We start from the raw sequence: 19,984 nt of genomic DNA, 5'->3' as shown, positions 1-19,984 counted from the left end.
TTTTATTCTGCTTGATGGCATGCTATTTTGATGTCTGTGTCGGTATCAAATCTGGCTTGTTTGAATCTATTTAAGTCTCTCTTGATCATGTTTTATGAAACGTGAAGCTCCACTATAGCAAATAGTTCAACATTCACAACAAACTGTGGGAGCTAACTGGAAGCGTGGAAGGAATCATTAGCATTTACAAATACATGAGTCATTCAATTTTTGAGATGTCACTGATTGCAGCTGCATACTTCTGTGTACTCACATCCCAGCACCTCACTCCTTTTAAATATTGCATCAAGACATATGCTGTGCAGTACTGCAAGCTGCTTGTGAAGAGCCTGCAACATTACATATCTTCTGAATCCATTTAGAATCCCCACAGCTGTTACTCGCAAAGTTACAAAACAATGTAGAAAATTCAGTCACTCTTAAGCCATTTCTTTCACATCAGTGGTCAAGCTAGACTTTGACTTTCATCACTTAATTCTCCTGCACTTGTTTTCTTCTGGTTTTCTTATTGTTGATCCAGGAGAAGAATTTCTAAGTGAGTCCAATGAACATTATTGGCACTTTCTGAAATATCTTTAGAATCCTTATTCCCACCAAAAATCAATTGGACTATCAAGTGCTTAAATGTCAGATTTTAAGAAGCATTAGGGCATTTCCATATGCAGGTGGAGGGATTCTCAAGAGAGCCTACTTACATTGACATCTTCCTAAATAAATTACGTAGCTGGAGTACAATTATTTTTTAAAAAGTGATATGGGAACACCAGTCATCTACATGGCAGAAAATTTCATCTAAACCTTCAGCTCAAGCTGATATCCTGACTATTTTGCCCTGTTTTTCAATATGCTGTACAGTATGCTGTGCAGTATTTTCTCCAAGTACTGAGTGTCTTGTGTTGGTACTCAACTTTGTGTAACAAACCCTAAATTTTACTTAACACATCCTGTCTGGACTGGCACATCTCATTAACTTCAACTACTCCAATCCCTTATTTAAAACCCAGAATGGATATTTCCAGGTCTGATTCTCCTAGTGGTCATCCAAAGACTTACTCAGGGGATATTTCCAGATCAACACGCTAGATGCTGAGTTCCTATCGTGCTCTCACAGTTGGCAAGTCAAGACACCAGTGATGTGCTGTAGATCCTGTACTGTGTTCTGTTCAGTCTCCACCATTTGAGACTGGGAAGTGATGTGGGAAGGGCTATGTGGGTGCAGGCAAAGACACAGGGCAAAGACAGGGGAACTTTCAAGACCAAAGAGAGCACAGGCTTTGTTTTCTTATACGAGGGAAGTGATACTTACGCACCCTTCCCCAATCCTTGAAAGGGCTCTGTTCAGATCCCATCTGATTCTAGCTTTTTTCTTCCCATGGCCTGAGTGTCCTGTCAATGCTGTCTCACCTTTTTGTTTCTGGTGAGCCCTTGGATGTGTGCTAGCCCTCAGCTGACTTCCATCCAGCGACTGCAATTAAAGGATGATAACTAAATTTTTTTTTGAAAGGTTTAATAGACAGGATTAAGATCATGTTGCACTGATTATTTAAGAGGAAATAAGAGTGTAGTGTACGGAAGAGTTATACATATTATAATAACAAGTTGAAATGAGACTCCATAGCACTTCTGTCCAGTTATTTAATTTCCATGAAGAGTGTGGCTAAAATGATCACGGAAAATCAAGAGTCCCTGATGCTCCCCCTTCAGATCAGGCAAGCACAAACATTCACTCCCTGGGAAAGTTTTCCAACTAGTTGGAAGCCAGACTTGACCAGCCACCTTAGTGAACAATAGGAGGAAGAGCAAGGAGAAAGAGCAAGGAAAGCAGAAATGCTGCAGAGGTCAGCAAAGTACTCCATTTCATAGTTTTTGACACGTCAGATAAATACATACTACATGTCTCCCTGTCTGCTGAACTGTTAAGCTACCCTGCGCTACTGTGGGCTTTAGTACAAACCATCCATCAAGCAGCCAGTAAAAATCTAGCTACTGAATTCCTGAGCTTCTGGGTAGAGAGATCTCCTTGGCTCGAGGAGACAACCTTTTCTCTACAGCCCTTGACATTCTTAGGGAGTCACCACCCCTCTTAGTCATGCCAGCCCCCCGCCCAGTCTGAGAGCAGAGTCGGGAAGCAGGATCAATTGGCCAGGCCAGGATAGTCGTTGCTGGTGACAGCACCCTCCCTGCATCCCTGCAGGCTGAACAGGCACCACCAGTCAAGTGTTAGGGAGATCAGTACTTCAGCAGGGCTTCTCCTCATGCTTGGATGAGTAAAATAGGGCAATTCACACCTATCCCATCCAGACTATTAACAGGCTTTTAGGATTTTTGTTTTTTAGGATTGCCCTTTTAAAGAAAGAACTGTCCTCTCCCAGCTTAGCATGGGCTTGACAAAAATGGCTATCACCAAAACCAGAACTCAGTGGTGGCTGGAACCCCTTCCACTCCCTGAAACATCTCTCACCCCTCCTCAAGCTCTTTCTAGTTACAGCTGCCTCTTGCCTTCCTTCCCTTCCTCCCTGCACTTGGACTCCCTTTTCCCAGTCAGTGGGTTTTCTCTCTTCTCCCCAGCTCAACAGACAGCTACCAGCAAATACAGTTGTTAATTTATTTACTTTTTAAATAGACAAACAGATGATAAGCCTGGAACCAAACCCTCATGAAAAGCAGATATGGAATCCAATCTATAAGCACATTTCTCATCCGGGTCTCCAGAAGCAAGAACTAGTTGAATTGCTTTGAAGATACAAGCTCATCCCAACTTCTAAGCCAGAAATACAGGATGAAATCCTGTCTGTTAAGTCAATGTAATATTCCCCTTCCATCAAATTGTTCCTCTGGTTGTTCTCTTACCTCTTGTGCTCTGACTAGGAGGTAGCATCTCCTCTGCTGATATAACCACTGATTGGGGCAGCCAGGAACAGAGGGAATCTAAGGTTTAATTTTGAAAAGAAATGTCTTAAGACACTGGAACTTGAAAGCTGCAAGCCAACATTTTGGCATTGTCATTTATTCCTCTGCGTATTGCATGGGAGGAGTGAGAACACTAGGAATTCACTAGTTCCCTAAAGAGTTCAATCCAAGATCCTTTTCTGACTGAGGTGAGACAACATTCCTGACTTCAGCCCAGCAAATCATCCAAAAGTCATCCCTGTTCATTAAGGATCTCATCCAAAGCTCATCCAAGTGAAATTAAGTACATGAATGTCCTTCAGAGGATGACTGAAGTATTGGTAAGCTTGGGTTTTTGTCACAAATTGGACTTCTCTGAACCATGAGCTGAAAATGTCCTTAATTCTGCCTTTTCTTTTTTTTTTTTTAGTACTAATCAAAACCATTACAGGAGGTTTCAGCAGGCTTTGAAGTGAATCCTTTAATTGTGATCACAAAGTACTACTACTTCATTTTCATTGAACTTTGACTTTTTAGGCTACCCTCATCTGTAGATTGTATAGGAAACATGCCAACAGTCATACTAAGAAAAGAAAAGCAAGAGAGAACAGATCCTCTATAAAGACTTTCATCTGTTTTTTCCATTTCAGTAGTTGTATCTCAAGATGCCTCTCTTAGCAGAGCTCTTAGTAAAAACAGCACAAAGAAACCAAAGACTTCACCTTGGCAAAGCTCCATTTACCACAATCAGTACTCCAAGGCCATTTTTACAAAAGATGTCACATGTTAACAACTGAGGTATTCCACAATGGATATAATGTCTTACTATAGCCAAAAGCCAGCAGAGACACAAGGCCTAGATCCAAAAAACATCAGATTTCACAGCATCTGTCTTCTCACATTTTTTTGAGACTTACATCTGCTTCCTGCTGGGAATAGTGACCACATCTTTCTCCTCCACCTCTTTTCCTCACTCTCCTTCATCATCTCTTCTGATGTGCTGGGAGGAAGGCTCCCTTCTCCCGGATTAAAAACTTAGCAACCACATTGACTGCAGCCTTGTGGTACTGCTTTCCTGCCCCTTCTGAATCACACATCTGGAAAGAGGTGCTTATTATACACAGCTAGTAAACGATGTGAAGATCGGACAGAGAATGGAAATTTACCTTAGAGGGGTCCAAGAGCCAAATTCATTTTATATCATTTCACATTTAATAGAAGTGGTGAACGGGTACCACCCAGGTTAGAGAACATGATGGACCATACATGGAGAAATCGTGACATCCTGTGGCAAGAATGGGAAATGGCACTCTAACAGTTACTAATTTTAAATAGATTAATTTTGGCATTTCCTGCCATCAAAGCCTCAGCAGTGCTTTTAATGCTATAACTTTGTTGCCTGTAACTTAGAAAATAACTAGAAAAAAGCCGCCACAAAGCACCACATGCACCCAGCACTACAACAGTGCTGTCAATTGACAACTGCTAACAGATAGCAGAAGAGGACCATCTACATAATTAAGCTTAAAGCCAGATGGATGACATCTTGCCAGGGGGTTCACAGATCCTCGTGGGTTGCAGGGGAAAAGTCATATTCAAGAAACCCAGTTCCCTCCCAGGCTTTGGAGGACAGAAGGAAGACAAGAGTAGAGAGACTCATCATCTGTTCAGCTCAAATTCTTTGCCTTCTCCTCCCCAGTCCTGCCTTTCCACACCCTTCCCCACTTTCTCAGCTCCTCATCTACGTCTCCCATTTTCTTGTCCAGACCACTTCAGTTCCGCTCTACTGGCTGCTCACCCTGTCTCTCCCTCCTTCCCCTGCACACTGGTTCTCTACCACCCCGCTCTCCTGCTATTTTTCCTTTGCTCAGCCAGCCAAGTTTCTCCTCTAAAACCACACTTTCACATCCAATCCATCTCTTTGTCCAGCTACTATTCTGCTCTCAACTAATACCTAATCCCACCCTCCTTGTCTACATTTTCCACTTTTCTTTGTCTGATTTTACAGTTCAAACACATCAGCAAGTCATCACAGCATAGCAAGTCCATCAACAGAATAGCAGTAATTCATCTTGCAGCAAATTACACCATCTTATCTCAAAGTTGATGTGAGGTAAAATGCATTTGGCTCAGCCTCTTTCATGGGCAGCTAAACTAGCGCACTTTACCACAATTTTGCAACATGCTAAGCATTGGCACAGAGTTAGTCCACTCAGTCACTGCACAGTAACTCACAAAGGTATGAAGAGTTTACTCATACATCTGAGCACCTGGTGTCCCCTCAGAGCCAAGTGGCTATAAAAAGAAAATCATCAGATAGACAGCACCCCAGCTCAGCTACACTGTCTTGTTCTGGAAAAGCTATTACTGGGAAAAAAAAAAACCACCAACCCACCCTAACCCAAAAAATCATGCTACGACCTGCAGCTCTGAGGAGAAAGCCCATCAGTCAAGTTCTTTGAAAATTATAGCTAAGGAACAGGAATCTTTTTTGATTGATTGCTTACAGTTTAGTTGCCTTCAGCTCACTTTCACCAGAGCAACAGGATGCATCCTTGATGTGGACAGACCTGCCAGATAAACTTTGTGTCCCTTTTCCAAAGTGCTGGTCAGAGACAAGATTGCCAGTTTACTGCCTGGGATCAAACATTTTCTCAGAGCCTTTTGCGTTTTGGGATCTTTTTCTTTGGAAATGGCTGATCTGTATTTTAAAAAAAAAAAAAAAAAAAAAGACCGATTCAGACCAAACCTCACCGCTTTGCCATTTCCGTGTATTCCCCACACACCAGCGTGCCAGGGGCTCTGGCCAGGTTTCACTCCAGCTTCAGGTCCACAGAGATATGAAGACTTCAGGCAAAGAACATTCAAGATAGTAATAATTAACACATCTTTCAACACTTGTAAGGCTGTTCACTGTCCACATCTGTAATTCAGAGATTTCTCAGAAATATTAGTTAAAAATAAGCCAATATTTGACACACACATACTCCCTAATCTTAATCTAAGAAATCTCCATGAACCTGAATCTTACGCTTTGTAGCTCAGCCACATATACCTGTCACCTCCTGTCAGCAAGTACTAGTCTTCAGGCAGCTATGCAGTGACCTGAAAACTTTTATTTTCTGACAGGTCAGTTTTCAGCCACATCAGTCTCCTGAGATGGTTCCCCACATGGTCTTTCAGCTGCCAACACCAACAGATCAGAGGCAGTGGGGCCAAGCAGCTCACGGTGAACAAAGAAGAAGGTGGCAACATCTTACATTTAGTCCAATTTAATGCGGTTAAAGTTAATAGTGGGACGGCACCTTTTTGATCTTCCACAACTCCAGAGAGTACTCATCTCTCAGGCTATGCCCTGGCATTTTGTTGTGCTCTGTCAAGAACTCATGTAACTCTTCCATTGCTCCTTCTCTACCTGGTTTCCAACCGTTTCCTTTCCTCATCAGAAAAACAGAAGTCCAAGCCACCTGTATCCAGTCATCTCTGAAAACCTTAAAGTGGAAAAATGTGAGAGGGTGGAGCTGACCAAGAATAATTTTTTGGCCAACATACAGTTTACACACCTCGTTACCTCAAGGCAGATGTCCAGCATGGAAAATTTCACCATGGAAATTATGAAGTTCTGATGTAATGAGATACAAAAAAGGAAAACTGAACTTGATCATGAGGAATGTTGGGCAACTCTATTAACAAGTGACCTTCGCTGCCCCTGTGAATAATTATAAGGTATCACTTTGTAAAGCCTGTTAGTAAAATGAGAGCCTTTACAGCCTGCTGGGTGTCTTTAGGGCATGGATCAGTCCACTGTGGAAAGTAGTACCCTACAGATGTCAGCCAGCAACAAAGCTGTGATGGCATTTCTTAGTTCAGACCCACATCCGAGTGTTCAATTGACCCATTTCGATCAACTACTCTACTAAAGAAATTGTTGCTTCAAACAAGTGACAGGCTTTTAAGAAAGTAAACCAGCATTCAAAGTTGAATTAAATGCCTACATGTAAATTGGCAGAGCCAAGGAATTTGGAACCATGGTCCTAACGTTGTTCTTCTGTGATGAAGCACCGAGGGGCCAAAATTTTACATCATGTGTGGCAAGCTGTGAAGAATTCTTTGAGATACACAGTTTTATACACAAAATAACTAACACGAGAGACCTGCTTCAAGATTACAGGCAGAGGAGAGGACCCATTTGCAATTCCGCTGCTTTTTATGTCCTATTCCAAAAGTCTCAGCAGCATTGCTTCCAAATCCCCTTAGGCTGACAACATCTCTGGCTCTTCCTCTTTAACAGCATGAAGAAGCTCCCAACTTCATTCCTCGTAGATGATGACCTCCCCCTTTCAAAAACAGCAATGCATCTTAGTAACAGCATGTTTATTTATAATGCTTTGTACAGTTTACAAATGCAAAAATACCTGCAGCCTCTCTGGGAGGTAGATACCAAGCCTATATTCACCTCTTTATGGCAGCAGAAGTCCTAAGCAGTTACAAGCAGAGCCAGGAATAAGAATATCCAGGCTTGAATCCAGTCCCCAACTGTAATTGCTAAACCAGTTTTCTTAAGCGCTGAGGGTCCAGGGGAACTGGAGAGCATCACACAAAACAACTTGAGCAAGAGCTGCTGAAAGGCAAAAATACCTAGGCCATGCGCCCCCCCCCTTCCAGTCGATCATTCCCTGTCCTCCTCAAACTACCGACAAGCCACCCCGGAGCAAGAGAGCGCTGGGCCCCCTCCCCACGTCAGCGCCCCACCGCCGGAAGCTCCCTCCGCGCCGCGCCTGCGGCGGCACGAGATGGAGACGGGCGGGTCTTGCCGCCTCACAGGGCCGTAGGGCTCTCCGGAAAGCTGGGCCCGCGGGGGAGAGGCAACCCCCGGCCACGGGGATTTGGAGGAAGCAGCGGCAGCGTGCCGGAAGCCGCGGGGAAAAACCCGAGTGCCAGGGCTGTCCCCGCGGAAAGGCCCGACAAGCCGCCGCCGGGGAAGGGAAGCGCTTCTCCCCCGCAGAAACGTCCCGCCGTAGGGGGCGTGGCATTCCCCGGCCCCGCCCGCCGGCGGTCGCCATGGGAACGGCAGCCGGAGGAGCCATGAGCCGTACGGTGACCGGCGCGGTGCGGACCCCGGTCCTCGGGGACGGCCGCCGCGGCCAAATGGCTCCCGGCCGGACCTTCGACTGCCTCTACGGTACCGGGCCCGGCCGGGAGCGGCAACATCCTCCCCGCGCCCCCTGCCCCGCCTGCAGCCCCCGGCGCGAGGGAGACCGGTGCGGCCAGGCCCGACACCCTCCGCGGGGAGGGTGGCCGCGTCCAGCGGGGCCGGCCGGGCCGGAGGCGGGGAGTTACGTGCTGGGGGAGACGGAGTGCGGGTCGTGAAGGGGTTGGGCTGCTCGAGCAGGCCTCCCGCCTCTCCCCGGGCCTCTCCTGCCCAGCCGGCCGCCGTGCAAGACGAGGTGCACGGCCAGAGCTGGCCGAGGGGCTGTCACTGAGCGACCGGCAACTAGCTAGGCAGGGAAAGCAGGTTTGGAGCCGGGAAGATGGGTGCCGCCCCAGGAGCAGGGCAGAGCCACACGGTGGTAAAGCGTTAGGGTTGGCAGCAGAAACGAAGTTAGCAGGAACGAGGAGAGGCTTGGGACTATGGAATATTTGCAAGCTGGAGGAAAGCCAGCACTAGCTGTATATCCCAGAGGGAAGCATCATGTACAGTATATTTCCACTGATTACTATTGCACCATGCTTGCTTTTTTCTGTTTCATGTCTTCATTTTCTATTTAAGTTGGCAGTGCTTCCAAAGAAAGTAGATTTTTCTTCAGTCATGTGCATGTTCCACAGAACAGTAGTATTTCAGCTCTGAGGCTCATTTGTGTGATGGTGCCGTTTCTTTGATATGGAGACGTGTATTTCAGTTTTTTCCTTTCCTAGTTTGTTTTATACTCTCTTATGGACAGACTTTGAAAGAGGGAAGGGGAGCCTGACGGTTCATGCTGATTCCTCAAATATGTAACGAGTTCCATTTGTTCATTTATCTTTCAGACCCTTTGTACACACTATCAAGTGAGAAGGACCATTCAAAGTCAAATGTCCATGTTCAACTTGTTGGTGATAAAGTGGTAGGTGTTGGCCAAAGATAGCTCACATGTGCACCTTATATTTCTGTGTGTATGCATACACATGGGTAGAAACTCCATCTCAGTTCTAAGTTGCTCCCTTAAAACAGCAAAATACAAAGCAAAAGAAGCAGTTTTATCTAAAACAAGATTTAACGCAGGGAGTAACCATGATTGCTGGCCTAGGGTGACTGTAGCAGCAGCCTAGAAATGTCCAGTTTCATGTCCTGAGTAATTTCCTAAACTGTATTTTTAATACAGTATCTCCAAATGCTGTTAACAATAGCTTGTATATGTTATTAAGATCTAATAAAAGAACTGGACAGTTGTTGGGCTGTTGCTCAAGCAGAGCTGTTAAAATGTGTTATTTCACACGGTGTGTCCTCACTTACCTTGGGATATACTTACGCTACAGCTCAAGGCAGCATACTTAGACAATTTAAAATGAACTAGTAGCAACAGTGAAGCAGCCTATAAAGATTGCAAACCCATCCTGATTCTTCATACTCGATTAGCGCAACTTAACTTACTAGCTAAGCCCTTAGCTAGTTAGCCCATGCTTAGCTCCCTACTGCATTTGCTCCCCTGCTATCAGTATTCACCCTAGCTAGTTTAAAACCAGCTAGGGCATGTCTGTGGGAGTTGCAGTCACACCTTGAGACAGCAGTGATTAATTGCTGGACAGGCTGCATATAGGTAGAATGCCAAAGGAAAACAGACTTGGTACAACTGCACAATGAATTGGATTTTAAACAAAGAGTTCTCCTGAAGCTATGCACTTGACTGAGCCTGCAAGGCAGATATTCTGAACTCTGAAACTCCACTGCTGTACAGCAAGGAGAAAATCCCTGAGCAGCTTTTCAGCAATGGAATCAAGAAACATTTTTTTGAAGAATGTTTCTGGATGTCTCTTACATCCTCTCAGACTCTTTCATATGTCTACATGCAAAAAATGCGTGTTTGTCTGCCTCTCTGTAGAGAGACATACACATGGAGCTGGCAACATTGCCTGTCATCATAGAGATCCTGGCAACAATATGGCTGTGTCAACAGTTCAGGCCAGACAAAGTCAGCAGGCATACTGTCACTGATGTTGTCACATCATAGGTGTAATGTTGCGGATGGGTATGGTGGCAGACTCTGACTTGCATAAAACATGTTTTAAGCATATGAATCAGCAAGTGCATAATGTGCAATACAAAACAATATGACTTTGAATTCTTAGTCTATAGCAAATAGTCACAAAATGGGGTGGACAGGGGTTGTGATAATACTGGTTTATAAGGGTTTCCAAACTCTTTAAAATTGGATTCCCTTTGAAGAGAAATGAAACAAAAATGCAGATTCATGCACAGCAAGCAGCCACTCATAGTAGGGTGCCTAGATCTTCATCATCTGACACTCTTTTACACTCTGGTGAGTTAGTGTACTTGAAATGTCACCACTACCCTATATGCATCTGAGTTAGCACCCGCTGAAATGAAAGGGGTAATTCACAATTCAAATCTGACTTCAGGCTTTACAGAAGCTCAAGCCAATATAGCTACATCACTTATACTTGAGTCACGTTTGCAAAGATTTATTGGCAACCATAAATTTAGAGATTTAAGGCATATCCACCCAGGGAAATTAGTGCTTAGAAGGAAGGGTGTGGATTTTTAATGTGATCATTTTTGTGTGCTAACTCCCGTCCAGATATTTTTAACACAAGCTAAAATTGTTACAGTATAAAATAATGTAACTTTACTCTGTAAGTGGAATATGTTACTTCATTTCTAGAGCACACGAAATAGGAGGGAGTTACATGGGGTAATGTGCTAGAAGTTCACATTACTGCACATTCACAGTTACTGCACACTAACTTCTTTATGTAACGAACCGTTAGACCCTTCAATTTTAAGTCTAAGTTTAGACAGTGGAAAACAGCCAGAAGACATATTTGTGCATCTGCTGCTAGTCTGGTATGCTCCACATCTTGAGAAGTACCATCTAACCAGCTGACATCATTAGCATATGTATGCCGCCTTCTTTCCCCATCCCAAATGTGCAGTAAATCGCAGCAAGCTGAAATTCTGATCTCTTTAATGCTATTTGAAATCACTAAATCACTGCCTCTCTTCTTTGTGTCAACACAAACATTAGGTAAAGGCACCGATGTTCAGAAGTATGTTTAGTAGCTTGATCCGTTTCCCAGGCTACAGTCTGTGCTTGGAGGGCAAAGATCCAGTGCCTCCATTTATTGACCGAAGATGGAGAGGGAGGGCTCAGCAGCGCCTGGAGGCTCTTCAGCAGCTTGCTCTGTAAGTGTTCTATGGTTGCATAATTTAAAACATACATACAAACAAATCAACAAAAACCCATGCACGCTGAAGTGGAGATGCCTGCAATTTGCTCCTACTTATATTTCTCTTGAAATTAAGAGATTGCAGCTGTTGTGGAGTATGGTTGCCCATCTGTTTCTTACAGGGTGGATGTTGCACATTCCTTCATCCCCGTGCTATCTGCTTTGCAGCGGTTGCCAGGAAAGAGAAGAGAGTTATTTCAATCTCTTATAGATCAGATAAGTTATGAAGACTTCAGTGACTCGTGTGTCTTACTTCAGTGGGAGCTGTTTCTTTTTAGTCCCGTGCAGTTGCAGCTGGTTAGATTGCTTTTGCTGCTCATTCAAGGGCCTGAATCAGGGCACCACATTTTTAGTGCAGGGGTTTCTTAGTTGAACTTTCTCCTGGCATCACAATTTGGGCTTCTGATTCAGCAAATATTTAAAAAAACATTTATGTGTTTTGCCACACCACGCATTTTTTGGAGTCCTCTTGTAGCTGTAGTCGAGACTGCAAGCATCAGGCTAGGTCGTTGTTTTCAGAGGTTTTTGCTGCATTAACAAGCTAACTTTAGACCATGGGCTTTTCATACGATGCATGCTCTGGGGTTGCTGGTAACTGAGTTCTACCACATGCCAGACAGTAAGCAAAGATGTTTAAGAGTAATACAGCGGTTTTCACACCTGGTTTTGTTCAGTTTCGAAAGCATATTTTTCTCATTTCCACAATAAAATAAGAATTTTGGAGCCTTTTTTTTTCTTCTTATTTTCAGCAGTTCAAACTGTCCTCGGCAAATGAAAATCTCACTGGCTTCTTATATTTTTCCTAATATTCTGTAACAAGAACTTACTTGACGCCTGCGCTGCTTTAAAATTGATTTACATTTCAACAACATGTATTTGCAAAAAGTCTTGCAATTAACAAAAAATGAGAAATACATCCCCTCTGTTTTAACCTGCACTGATTGACAGTGTTGCTGATACAGAAGATGATAGACAGAATATTTCCCAGCTGTCTTTTCAGTAGTTGCATTGCCTCTGCAAGGTTACCAGGAATAAATGCTCATTTATTTCAGCAAAGTCAGCAAATATAAGTCAAGGACACGCAAGAGGGAGGATCTGTGGAATAAAAGGGGCTATTTCACTGGGTTCCCACTGTGCCTATAACTATACCATAATAGGATGATTATTGCTAATAAAGTTAGCTCATAAGAATAAGTGCCCACCTGTGCTGAATGAAACAAAAATCCATCTGGATGGAGCAACAGGCTGATATGTAAAGAGTCAGCTAGTGGAACTAGCCATCAGCTCAATTAACTCATTTGAATTACAAACACAACTTCACAATAATAGGTTGATTAGTGCTAAGCAAGTATCTCAGGTTACTGCACTGCATCTCAAAACCTTCCCCTCTCTTTTGTTATGTGATATGACTGAAAGCAGTGGGGAGAGATGACTTCAAACTTACCTTTGCAGTAAATTGTATGTCACAGGAGGTTAATGAAGCATCTCTCCATAGGCTTTGCTGTAGTGGGTAGCCATACTGGGGCTCCCTGAGTTCCACAGCGCAGTTCGCAGGGCTTCGATGGGGGTCTTTGAAGACAACTGATCTCAGCATGCAAGCCTTTGTTTTGATCCCAGCTGTCGAGCAACGTTATGTATTGTTAACCATATCTCTGTAAATATGCCTCTGTATTTAAAATCAGGCAGCAGCAACCAGATCCAGCCCTCACAATCCCATACATCTGAGGTCAGGATTCTCAGAAGTTGCCAAAAATGGTCTTACAAGAAACATGACCTTCAGGACTTGCCATATATATTGCTTAAGGAATTGACTTACCTTAATGGCATGACATGGGCTGTTTTTTTTTTTTTAAAGAACTTCTGTTTCTTGTCTTGTCTAGAGTATAAAGTGGTTGTGAAATCAAATAGTAATCCTGATGCATAGCTTTCAAAGGACTCAGTTATACCCCTTCTCTCACTGACTGCCTTAATGAGGTCTACCTCATGGTCTTCCAAAGCTTTAAAATAAAGAAAACCCTCCAAGATGTTATAGTGAAAAATTTAAACAGTCTGCCTACTTTAAATTCAAAATGGGGGAAAAAATGAAGAAAGAATGTTCTTGCAAAAGATATGCTTGTTCCAGCATAGGTTTTGAAACATTCACATGGTCAGCCTAATTTTTCTCCTCTACTGGAGAATTCAAATTGAAATTGCTGATTCTAAAATATTCCACATTTGCTGAAAGACTCTTTAGCTATTTTTGAAAGGTAGAAAGTGGTAGTCTTCCCCTTTGTTCCTTATACTCCTTTACACATATTTTCTCTTATGGAAAGTTTTTCACTCTTAAAGAAATGAGCTTGCTCCCCCCACTCCCAATAAAAGTAGTTTACTTTACAAGGTCAGGCATTTACAAGTGGCCAATTCTTTTCGTGACAAGCACATAAGAAAGTTCTATTAAAGGCAGCAAATGACCATTTCTTGCCTACACCTAGTGGGGAATATACATAAAGCATCAAACTGTCTTGCTATGTATATAAGTGTGAAAAAAGCAAAATATAATTGCTTGTATAAGTATGGGGATTTTGTGGACTTTGTAGTGTGTATGTTTGATTGTGCAACCAGAGAAGTAGAGAAGGGGAAAAAAAAAGGCAGCATAAGAAAAAAAGATTAGAACTGCTCTGAATGTACTTCTTAAATGATAGTAAGGAATCCTGTATTTTGGCTTTTAGAGCTCAACCTTCTCTTCAAATACCTCAAATTGTGTATGAAGATCCTGAAGTTAGTGGAAGGAATCGCTACAAATATTTTGCACGGTAAGGAATGAACTGATTTGAAACAGAGTTCAGAAACTTGCTTTTGTGCAGTTTAAAGAGCACGTAAATATATGCCAGAGCCTTTCTTTTTTTTTGTCTTTTCTGTTGGTTCTTTGATATAGAAAATCTAAATAGTAACCAAATCTTAAATCACAAGGTCTTTTAAAATTCACACTATGCCAGAATTTTCAGGTAATGAGTTACCGTATAAGCAAATGTACGAGGCATTCTGTACTTAATAATTATTTGTAGAAAGCTTTGAGCTGTAGATCCTCCTACATAAAGGAAGAAGATGCTCACGAAGTCATTGTGGTTCTCCAGACTCCTGGAAAGGTGCCTTCTTAAGGAGGAACCTTTTAACTCCCAGTTTCTGCCAAGAGCAGAAAGGGAGCAAAGGGAATTCTTGATTAACTTTTCATCAATGATGTGCTCTACTGCAGGACTACTCCGCTCCTTCCAGAATGGCACTGCAGGTCAGCAATGGACTCAAGATCTGAACCAACAGCTAGCATACAAACATTCTCAACTTGGTCACGTATACTCTGGATTACATTCACTATTACAGTCAGCAGCTATTGGCTGTTATGTCCACTTTAAATAGAAAAAAATCACCAAGTTTAATAAATTGAAGTCCTTTAACAAAAAAAGGACAAAGATGATGTTTTCTTCTACAATTTGAAATTAAGATTTAAAGTCTCTCAAAGGCTAAGGGAAATTGATAGTGAAATGCAATATGCAAACCATAAGAATGCCTAGGAAGGAATTATTAATATGACATTGAGCCTATATCACTTTCAAGATACTTCATAAAATACTGCAAAAAAGGAAACAGTCAAATTAGATAAGTCCAAAACAGCTTACCTTACCAACTGATTGTAGGAATTCATTTCAGGATTTCAAGAAGTTATTACAAAAAAACTCTCTCAAAAGATCAAAGTGAAAAAAGTAAACTAATTAGTGAAACATACACAAAATGTTGTGAGCACACTCAAAACTAACTTCTTTTGTCTTGTTTTGCCATTCCATTTTCTGCTTTGACAGAAGAGTAACACTCAATCCTACTGGTAAAACTTCCTCTGTTACTCCATAGCTATGAAAGAATTAATATTCAGGCACAAGTCTTAAACATGCAACTACAGAACCTGAATTATGGAAAATCAGTGTAACTCCATTGAAATTAGTGGAAATTAGTGTTTTTTCTAAACTGTAATGATCTTTTACGCTCATGGTTGTTGTCTTACATCTCTCTTTTCAGACCTCTTGTCCCTTCTAATAAGCTGCTTCCACTAAATGTTGCTTATGCAATGGCAAAGTAAGTAGTGAGTTCTGGAATATTACTGTTGTAATGGGTCACATCTCACCAGAAAAAGATTGGGTAACTGTTTAGCTGGTGACCAATATTTTTCATAACGAGCCAACAGGAAAAACTTGTTAAGAGGTAAGGGTTTGTTCACTATTGAGAATTCCTGAGGAAAGAGGTGATTGACTGTTTCAGAATTTGCTTGCAGTATGTAAGTAGTGCTTTGTGAGTTAAGGACATGTGCCTCAAGTGTGTTATAATTATGAGGCCTGAAAGAGAAAGCCAAGTGTCCCTGAATCCTAGAAGAGATACCGACGCAAAGAAGATTCTCCAGTACAGCAATATTGTTGGAAAATCTTCTGATATTTTATTACAATCTCTGTGATAGTTGCTATACTGTTCAGTGGTGTAGAGCATCCATGAAGTAGTCTAATGTGGTTTTCAGTGGGGATCAAATTTTGAGGGGACATAAGAAGATTCAGTTCCTAGTGGAGTCAATGGAAGTTGCACATGCTTACATCAGAATTGAATTTTTGTTCTGGAATTGTTGGAAAGACAAACATGTAAGCTAAATTGAAGCAGTCCTACTACATTTTACACTCAAGCATTAGTCACTTTTTGTGCCGTTGAAAGCAATGCTTTAGAATGGATACACAGGGAAGATTTGCATGTAATAACTTGTGAGAGCTGAAACCAGAAGATTTCTGGATTGTATACCTAAGGAGAGAGGTTTCAGAGGACTCAGTGTAGCCTCAGTCTGCTTTTACTAAAGATGATAATGGAGTTAACATCAATGCGAGCAATGTTAAGATAAAACAAAAGACATTTGGATATCCTACCTTTGACTTAGTATTGTGTTTCTGTTTTGTTTTTTTTTAATGAATGTGACAAATATTCTTCCATCTTGCATCTCTGTTCAGGACAGAGCCCTGTGTCCATTCAGCTACCAGAGACAGCGAGGTCTTTGGTCCCAAGTTACGAACTTTGGGCACACAGACAGATTACAGGGATGGTGAAGCCCAGACGGATCCCTATTCCCCTGAATATGTAGTTCCCAGTGGCTCAGTCCCTGAACTTCTGACACTTGCTACACTCACTTGGGGTGAGTTGTGAAATCAAGATAAATGGTAATAATCATGTCACCTCTTTAGCAGGAGTTTCTTTTTTTTTTTCAATGTCAGGTTTCAAGTCTGTTGCCAGCTTGGGCAGCCCTTTGTTGTCTTCCTTTGGGGCACATTATTTTATCTATTTCTAAAATAGGTATGATATTTTCCTACTTAATAGCGCTGTTCTGGGGCATTTCGTAAAGAGTTTTGAGATCGTTCAATATAAAAAGGTCATATGTTTTACAAATACGAACTAGGAGCAGTTTTTCCATTTACCTGCTGTTCTTCAGCTGTTCTGAGTTAAACATCAGTAAAAAAACCAGTACGAACACTGCTGCCTCAGAATATATCTGTGATCCTCATCTCCCAGTGTCCCACCTGCAATAAAGATGGACACTGGACATGCCAAAGAAAGTGCTCATTCTCAGAAAGTGTCGTCCTGGAAAAGTTTTTCCTCCTTTGCAGCCTGCAGTAGAGGAATGAAGTGCAAGTGTTAATGTCAACTAAGCTATAGCAACTGCAGGTCCTACCATTCCTCATACTGTAGAATTTTACTGGCCTTAGAAGTGTTTACTGCTGGCTAGTGACAGTTCTGCTTGTGTTTAACATATGGGCTTGTGCCCATCCAGCCCTCTAATACTTTTTGGTGGTGGTTATTTGCTGGATTCACCATTCACCTGAAGAGCTACTGTTTCTTGTCCCTGTAAGGTCGGGGGCTACCAGCAGGACTAGCCGAGGTGGAGATGATTGAACGTGCCCGGGAAAAACGTGCATGGGAAGCAACTCTTCCAGCCATGGACAATGCCTCACAAATCGCGAAGAGGAGGAAAATGATGGATGATATGGAGAGGAAGGAGTGGGCCTTTAGAGAACAGGAAATAGAAAAGTAGGAGTCCAATTATACTCTTTTTTTCTTTTAATTATTGGCTGAATAGAGAAGAAACAAGAAGGTTTAGGGGATTGGCTGAAGGATACAAGCCTTTTATTTCTGTGAAAGTCCCCTGATTTTGGGAAGGGGTATTTTTGTTAAATCTAATATAAGAGACTGCTACCACAATACTTTTCAGCAGTGCTAAACTCACTTTTTAAAATGAAAGATTAAATATGAGATGTGCAATATGAACTATGTGTAAAGTAGTCAGTTGGTGTGTAGGATTCGATGATGATAGCATTGCACAGAACACTGCAGAGTACAGCAGGTCACACTTGGCCTTTTCTTTCCTTACAGATTGCAGGAGGTTCGACTGGAAGTCTTAAAGAAGCTGCTGCGGAGGCGAGAGGAGAATCAGAATGAGCTGGATGCCAAGCGCTTGGATGACCACTGGCAAAATCATCAGAAGGCTAAAGAAGAGAAAATAAAAAAGATTCAGCATGACTGTGCACTGAGTAAGTTTGAAAGACAGCGAGAGAGCAGTATGAAAGTTAAGTTTTCAGACAAGCCATTTCTAATTTCACAAGGTTGCAGTCTTCATTCAAGATGAAACAGGTTGCAGCCACGATATAGATATGCATGGCCAGCATTTGTTCTGGTCAAACAGCTCATGTTTTTATATTAACTAGCAAAAGCTCTTGTGAATTTCCAAAGGTACGGCTATTTTAGAACTATTTGTATGAAGAACCTTCTCACATTTGTATTTCCTTTTCAGTGCTCAGAAAACTGATAGCTAAGAGGAAGAATGTGATGGGGAAGCTGGAGAGACGAGATATCATCAAAGAATATACTGACTTTGCATCACAAACATATGCTCCTTTGTCTAGAATTGGTTATTTCCCAGACAACCATTCTGAACGCTATGTGGTGAAAAACTTCTATCTTAACACCTTTGCGGGTAAGGCATTTTGGAAGACTTAGTTTGTATGAGATACTTATTTAAAATATTAACAAAATTCAAATTTCTGTCCACGCCACTTCAATACTTAATTGCTGTTTGTATTTCTTAGGACTGTGTGAACTGGAAGCATCTCTCCCAGATTCTGTCACCCAGGTCAAGATTAAAGCTCCAAAACCTAAGTACACTACCACTAAGACTGGATTTATTAAAAGATCGGCAAGGCTAGAGGTGGAGTTGGCACAAGTTCACCAGGTATGGAGCTGCGTCCAGCAGCATGTCAGTTCCTCTTAGATTTGAACTGCTCAGAAATGCAATTGGGGAGGCACATGTGTAAGCTTTTTCCCAATTTCCTGTGCTAAATTCATATTTTCTGTAACACAACTTCAAGAACAGAATGGATCAAACATTCAGACTGTTGTAGGCATGACCAGTACTACTCTGGAACTCAGTCTGTCAGTACTCTCTCCCCCTAATATCTGTGCTTCTACTCCAACCCTACAGAAGACAAGCATAGCTGCTTCTGTTTTCCTACAGATCACGTATTTGGATCGGAACATATTATGACAGTTAGAAATTCTCTCCTGCCATTTGCTCATTCTCATTTCTCCCTTGCTTTTATAATGCACAAGTGGCAAGCCTATTGGTTACACTGTCAAACTACTAATAATTAAATAAACCAAATCTGGCTTCATATTCTAAAAATTCTGTGCATTTTTAAAAATGTACGTTTTAAGTACATATTGTAAAAACACCTGCAGCAAAGCATGATTAAAATGACCCCACTCATAAAATCGAATCAGAACAGTGGATGCACGTAACTGTTGTTCCCTAACAATAGTGCATCTGATGTTAGGGATTGCAAACATGCTAATAGTGTTTTGCATGCCTTAATTTATCACAACTGTTCATGCAGATGAGATGTGCATATATGCAATTAACCACTGAGGAAAGAAGTGCCTCATTGGCATCTACAATCACAATATTTGTAAATTACATGTACTTTTGAGTACGCTCCTTGTGCTGCTGTTGAGGGTTACCTTTTTTTAAAATCAGGTGTATTCTTGGCTGGCTGCTGTATCTCTGAAAAATACTGAATTTGATTTGTAAGGCTTGGCAACTTTAACTTATGCTTTATTTAGTGAAGAAGTATTTCATAATAGGAAATTATGTGTATAGCTTTCTTGTTTTAGTGTAATTTAATAACACTCTCAATGCAGACAGTAACTTTCTACTAATGAATTTTAAATTGAAATCTTGTTCTGAAAAATCAATCATATTTTCTCAAATTTAAATTCCTCTGGATCTTGTAAAAGATGAAACATTGCATCTGATTATTATTCAGAAGGAAAATTTTCTAAGAAAAACATGAGTGCAACAGGAATTGTTCAAGAACTAAGGACATTAATTCACTACAGTTTTAGAGAAGACGACACAGCAGTATTGAAGGGGTTTGAGTTTGGGTGCTTTTTGCATAAAATTCAAGTAATGGCTATGTATAATCTGGGTCATAACCCAGTTCTCATAGGCAACAGAACATTAGCCCAAGCTTTCAGAGCTGAATTTCAATTACAGCAATTGTATTCTGTTTGGTCAAAATACTTCTCATGGTTTGAAAGACTA

General features: G+C 41.7%; 1 protein-coding gene across 1 annotated transcript in view; it reads left to right on the top strand.

Annotated features, from left to right (window-relative positions):
• The first annotated feature begins 7,943 nt into the window (after positions 1-7,943).
• The window catches only part of CFAP91 (cilia and flagella associated protein 91), a 31,452-nt gene continuing 19,411 nt past the window's right edge, over positions 7,944-19,984 (top strand). The window contains exons 1-10 of the mRNA XM_075166509.1: positions 7,944-8,071; positions 8,917-8,993; positions 11,133-11,290; positions 14,043-14,126; positions 15,382-15,438; positions 16,347-16,528; positions 17,241-17,418; positions 17,761-17,918; positions 18,179-18,361; positions 18,474-18,616. Of these exons, the coding sequence (XP_075022610.1) occupies positions 7,951-8,071; positions 8,917-8,993; positions 11,133-11,290; positions 14,043-14,126; positions 15,382-15,438; positions 16,347-16,528; positions 17,241-17,418; positions 17,761-17,918; positions 18,179-18,361; positions 18,474-18,616 (1,341 nt within the window). The 5' untranslated portion in view covers positions 7,944-7,950. The remainder of the gene's footprint in view (positions 8,072-8,916; positions 8,994-11,132; positions 11,291-14,042; positions 14,127-15,381; positions 15,439-16,346; positions 16,529-17,240; positions 17,419-17,760; positions 17,919-18,178; positions 18,362-18,473; positions 18,617-19,984) is intronic.

This window comes from Calonectris borealis, chromosome 1 (genome assembly GCF_964195595.1).
Source record: "Calonectris borealis chromosome 1, bCalBor7.hap1.2, whole genome shotgun sequence".
Taxonomy (NCBI): Eukaryota; Metazoa; Chordata; class Aves; order Procellariiformes; family Procellariidae; genus Calonectris; species Calonectris borealis.
The sequence above is the reverse complement of the archived record's forward strand: the minus strand, read 5'-3'. Positions and strand labels throughout refer to the sequence as shown.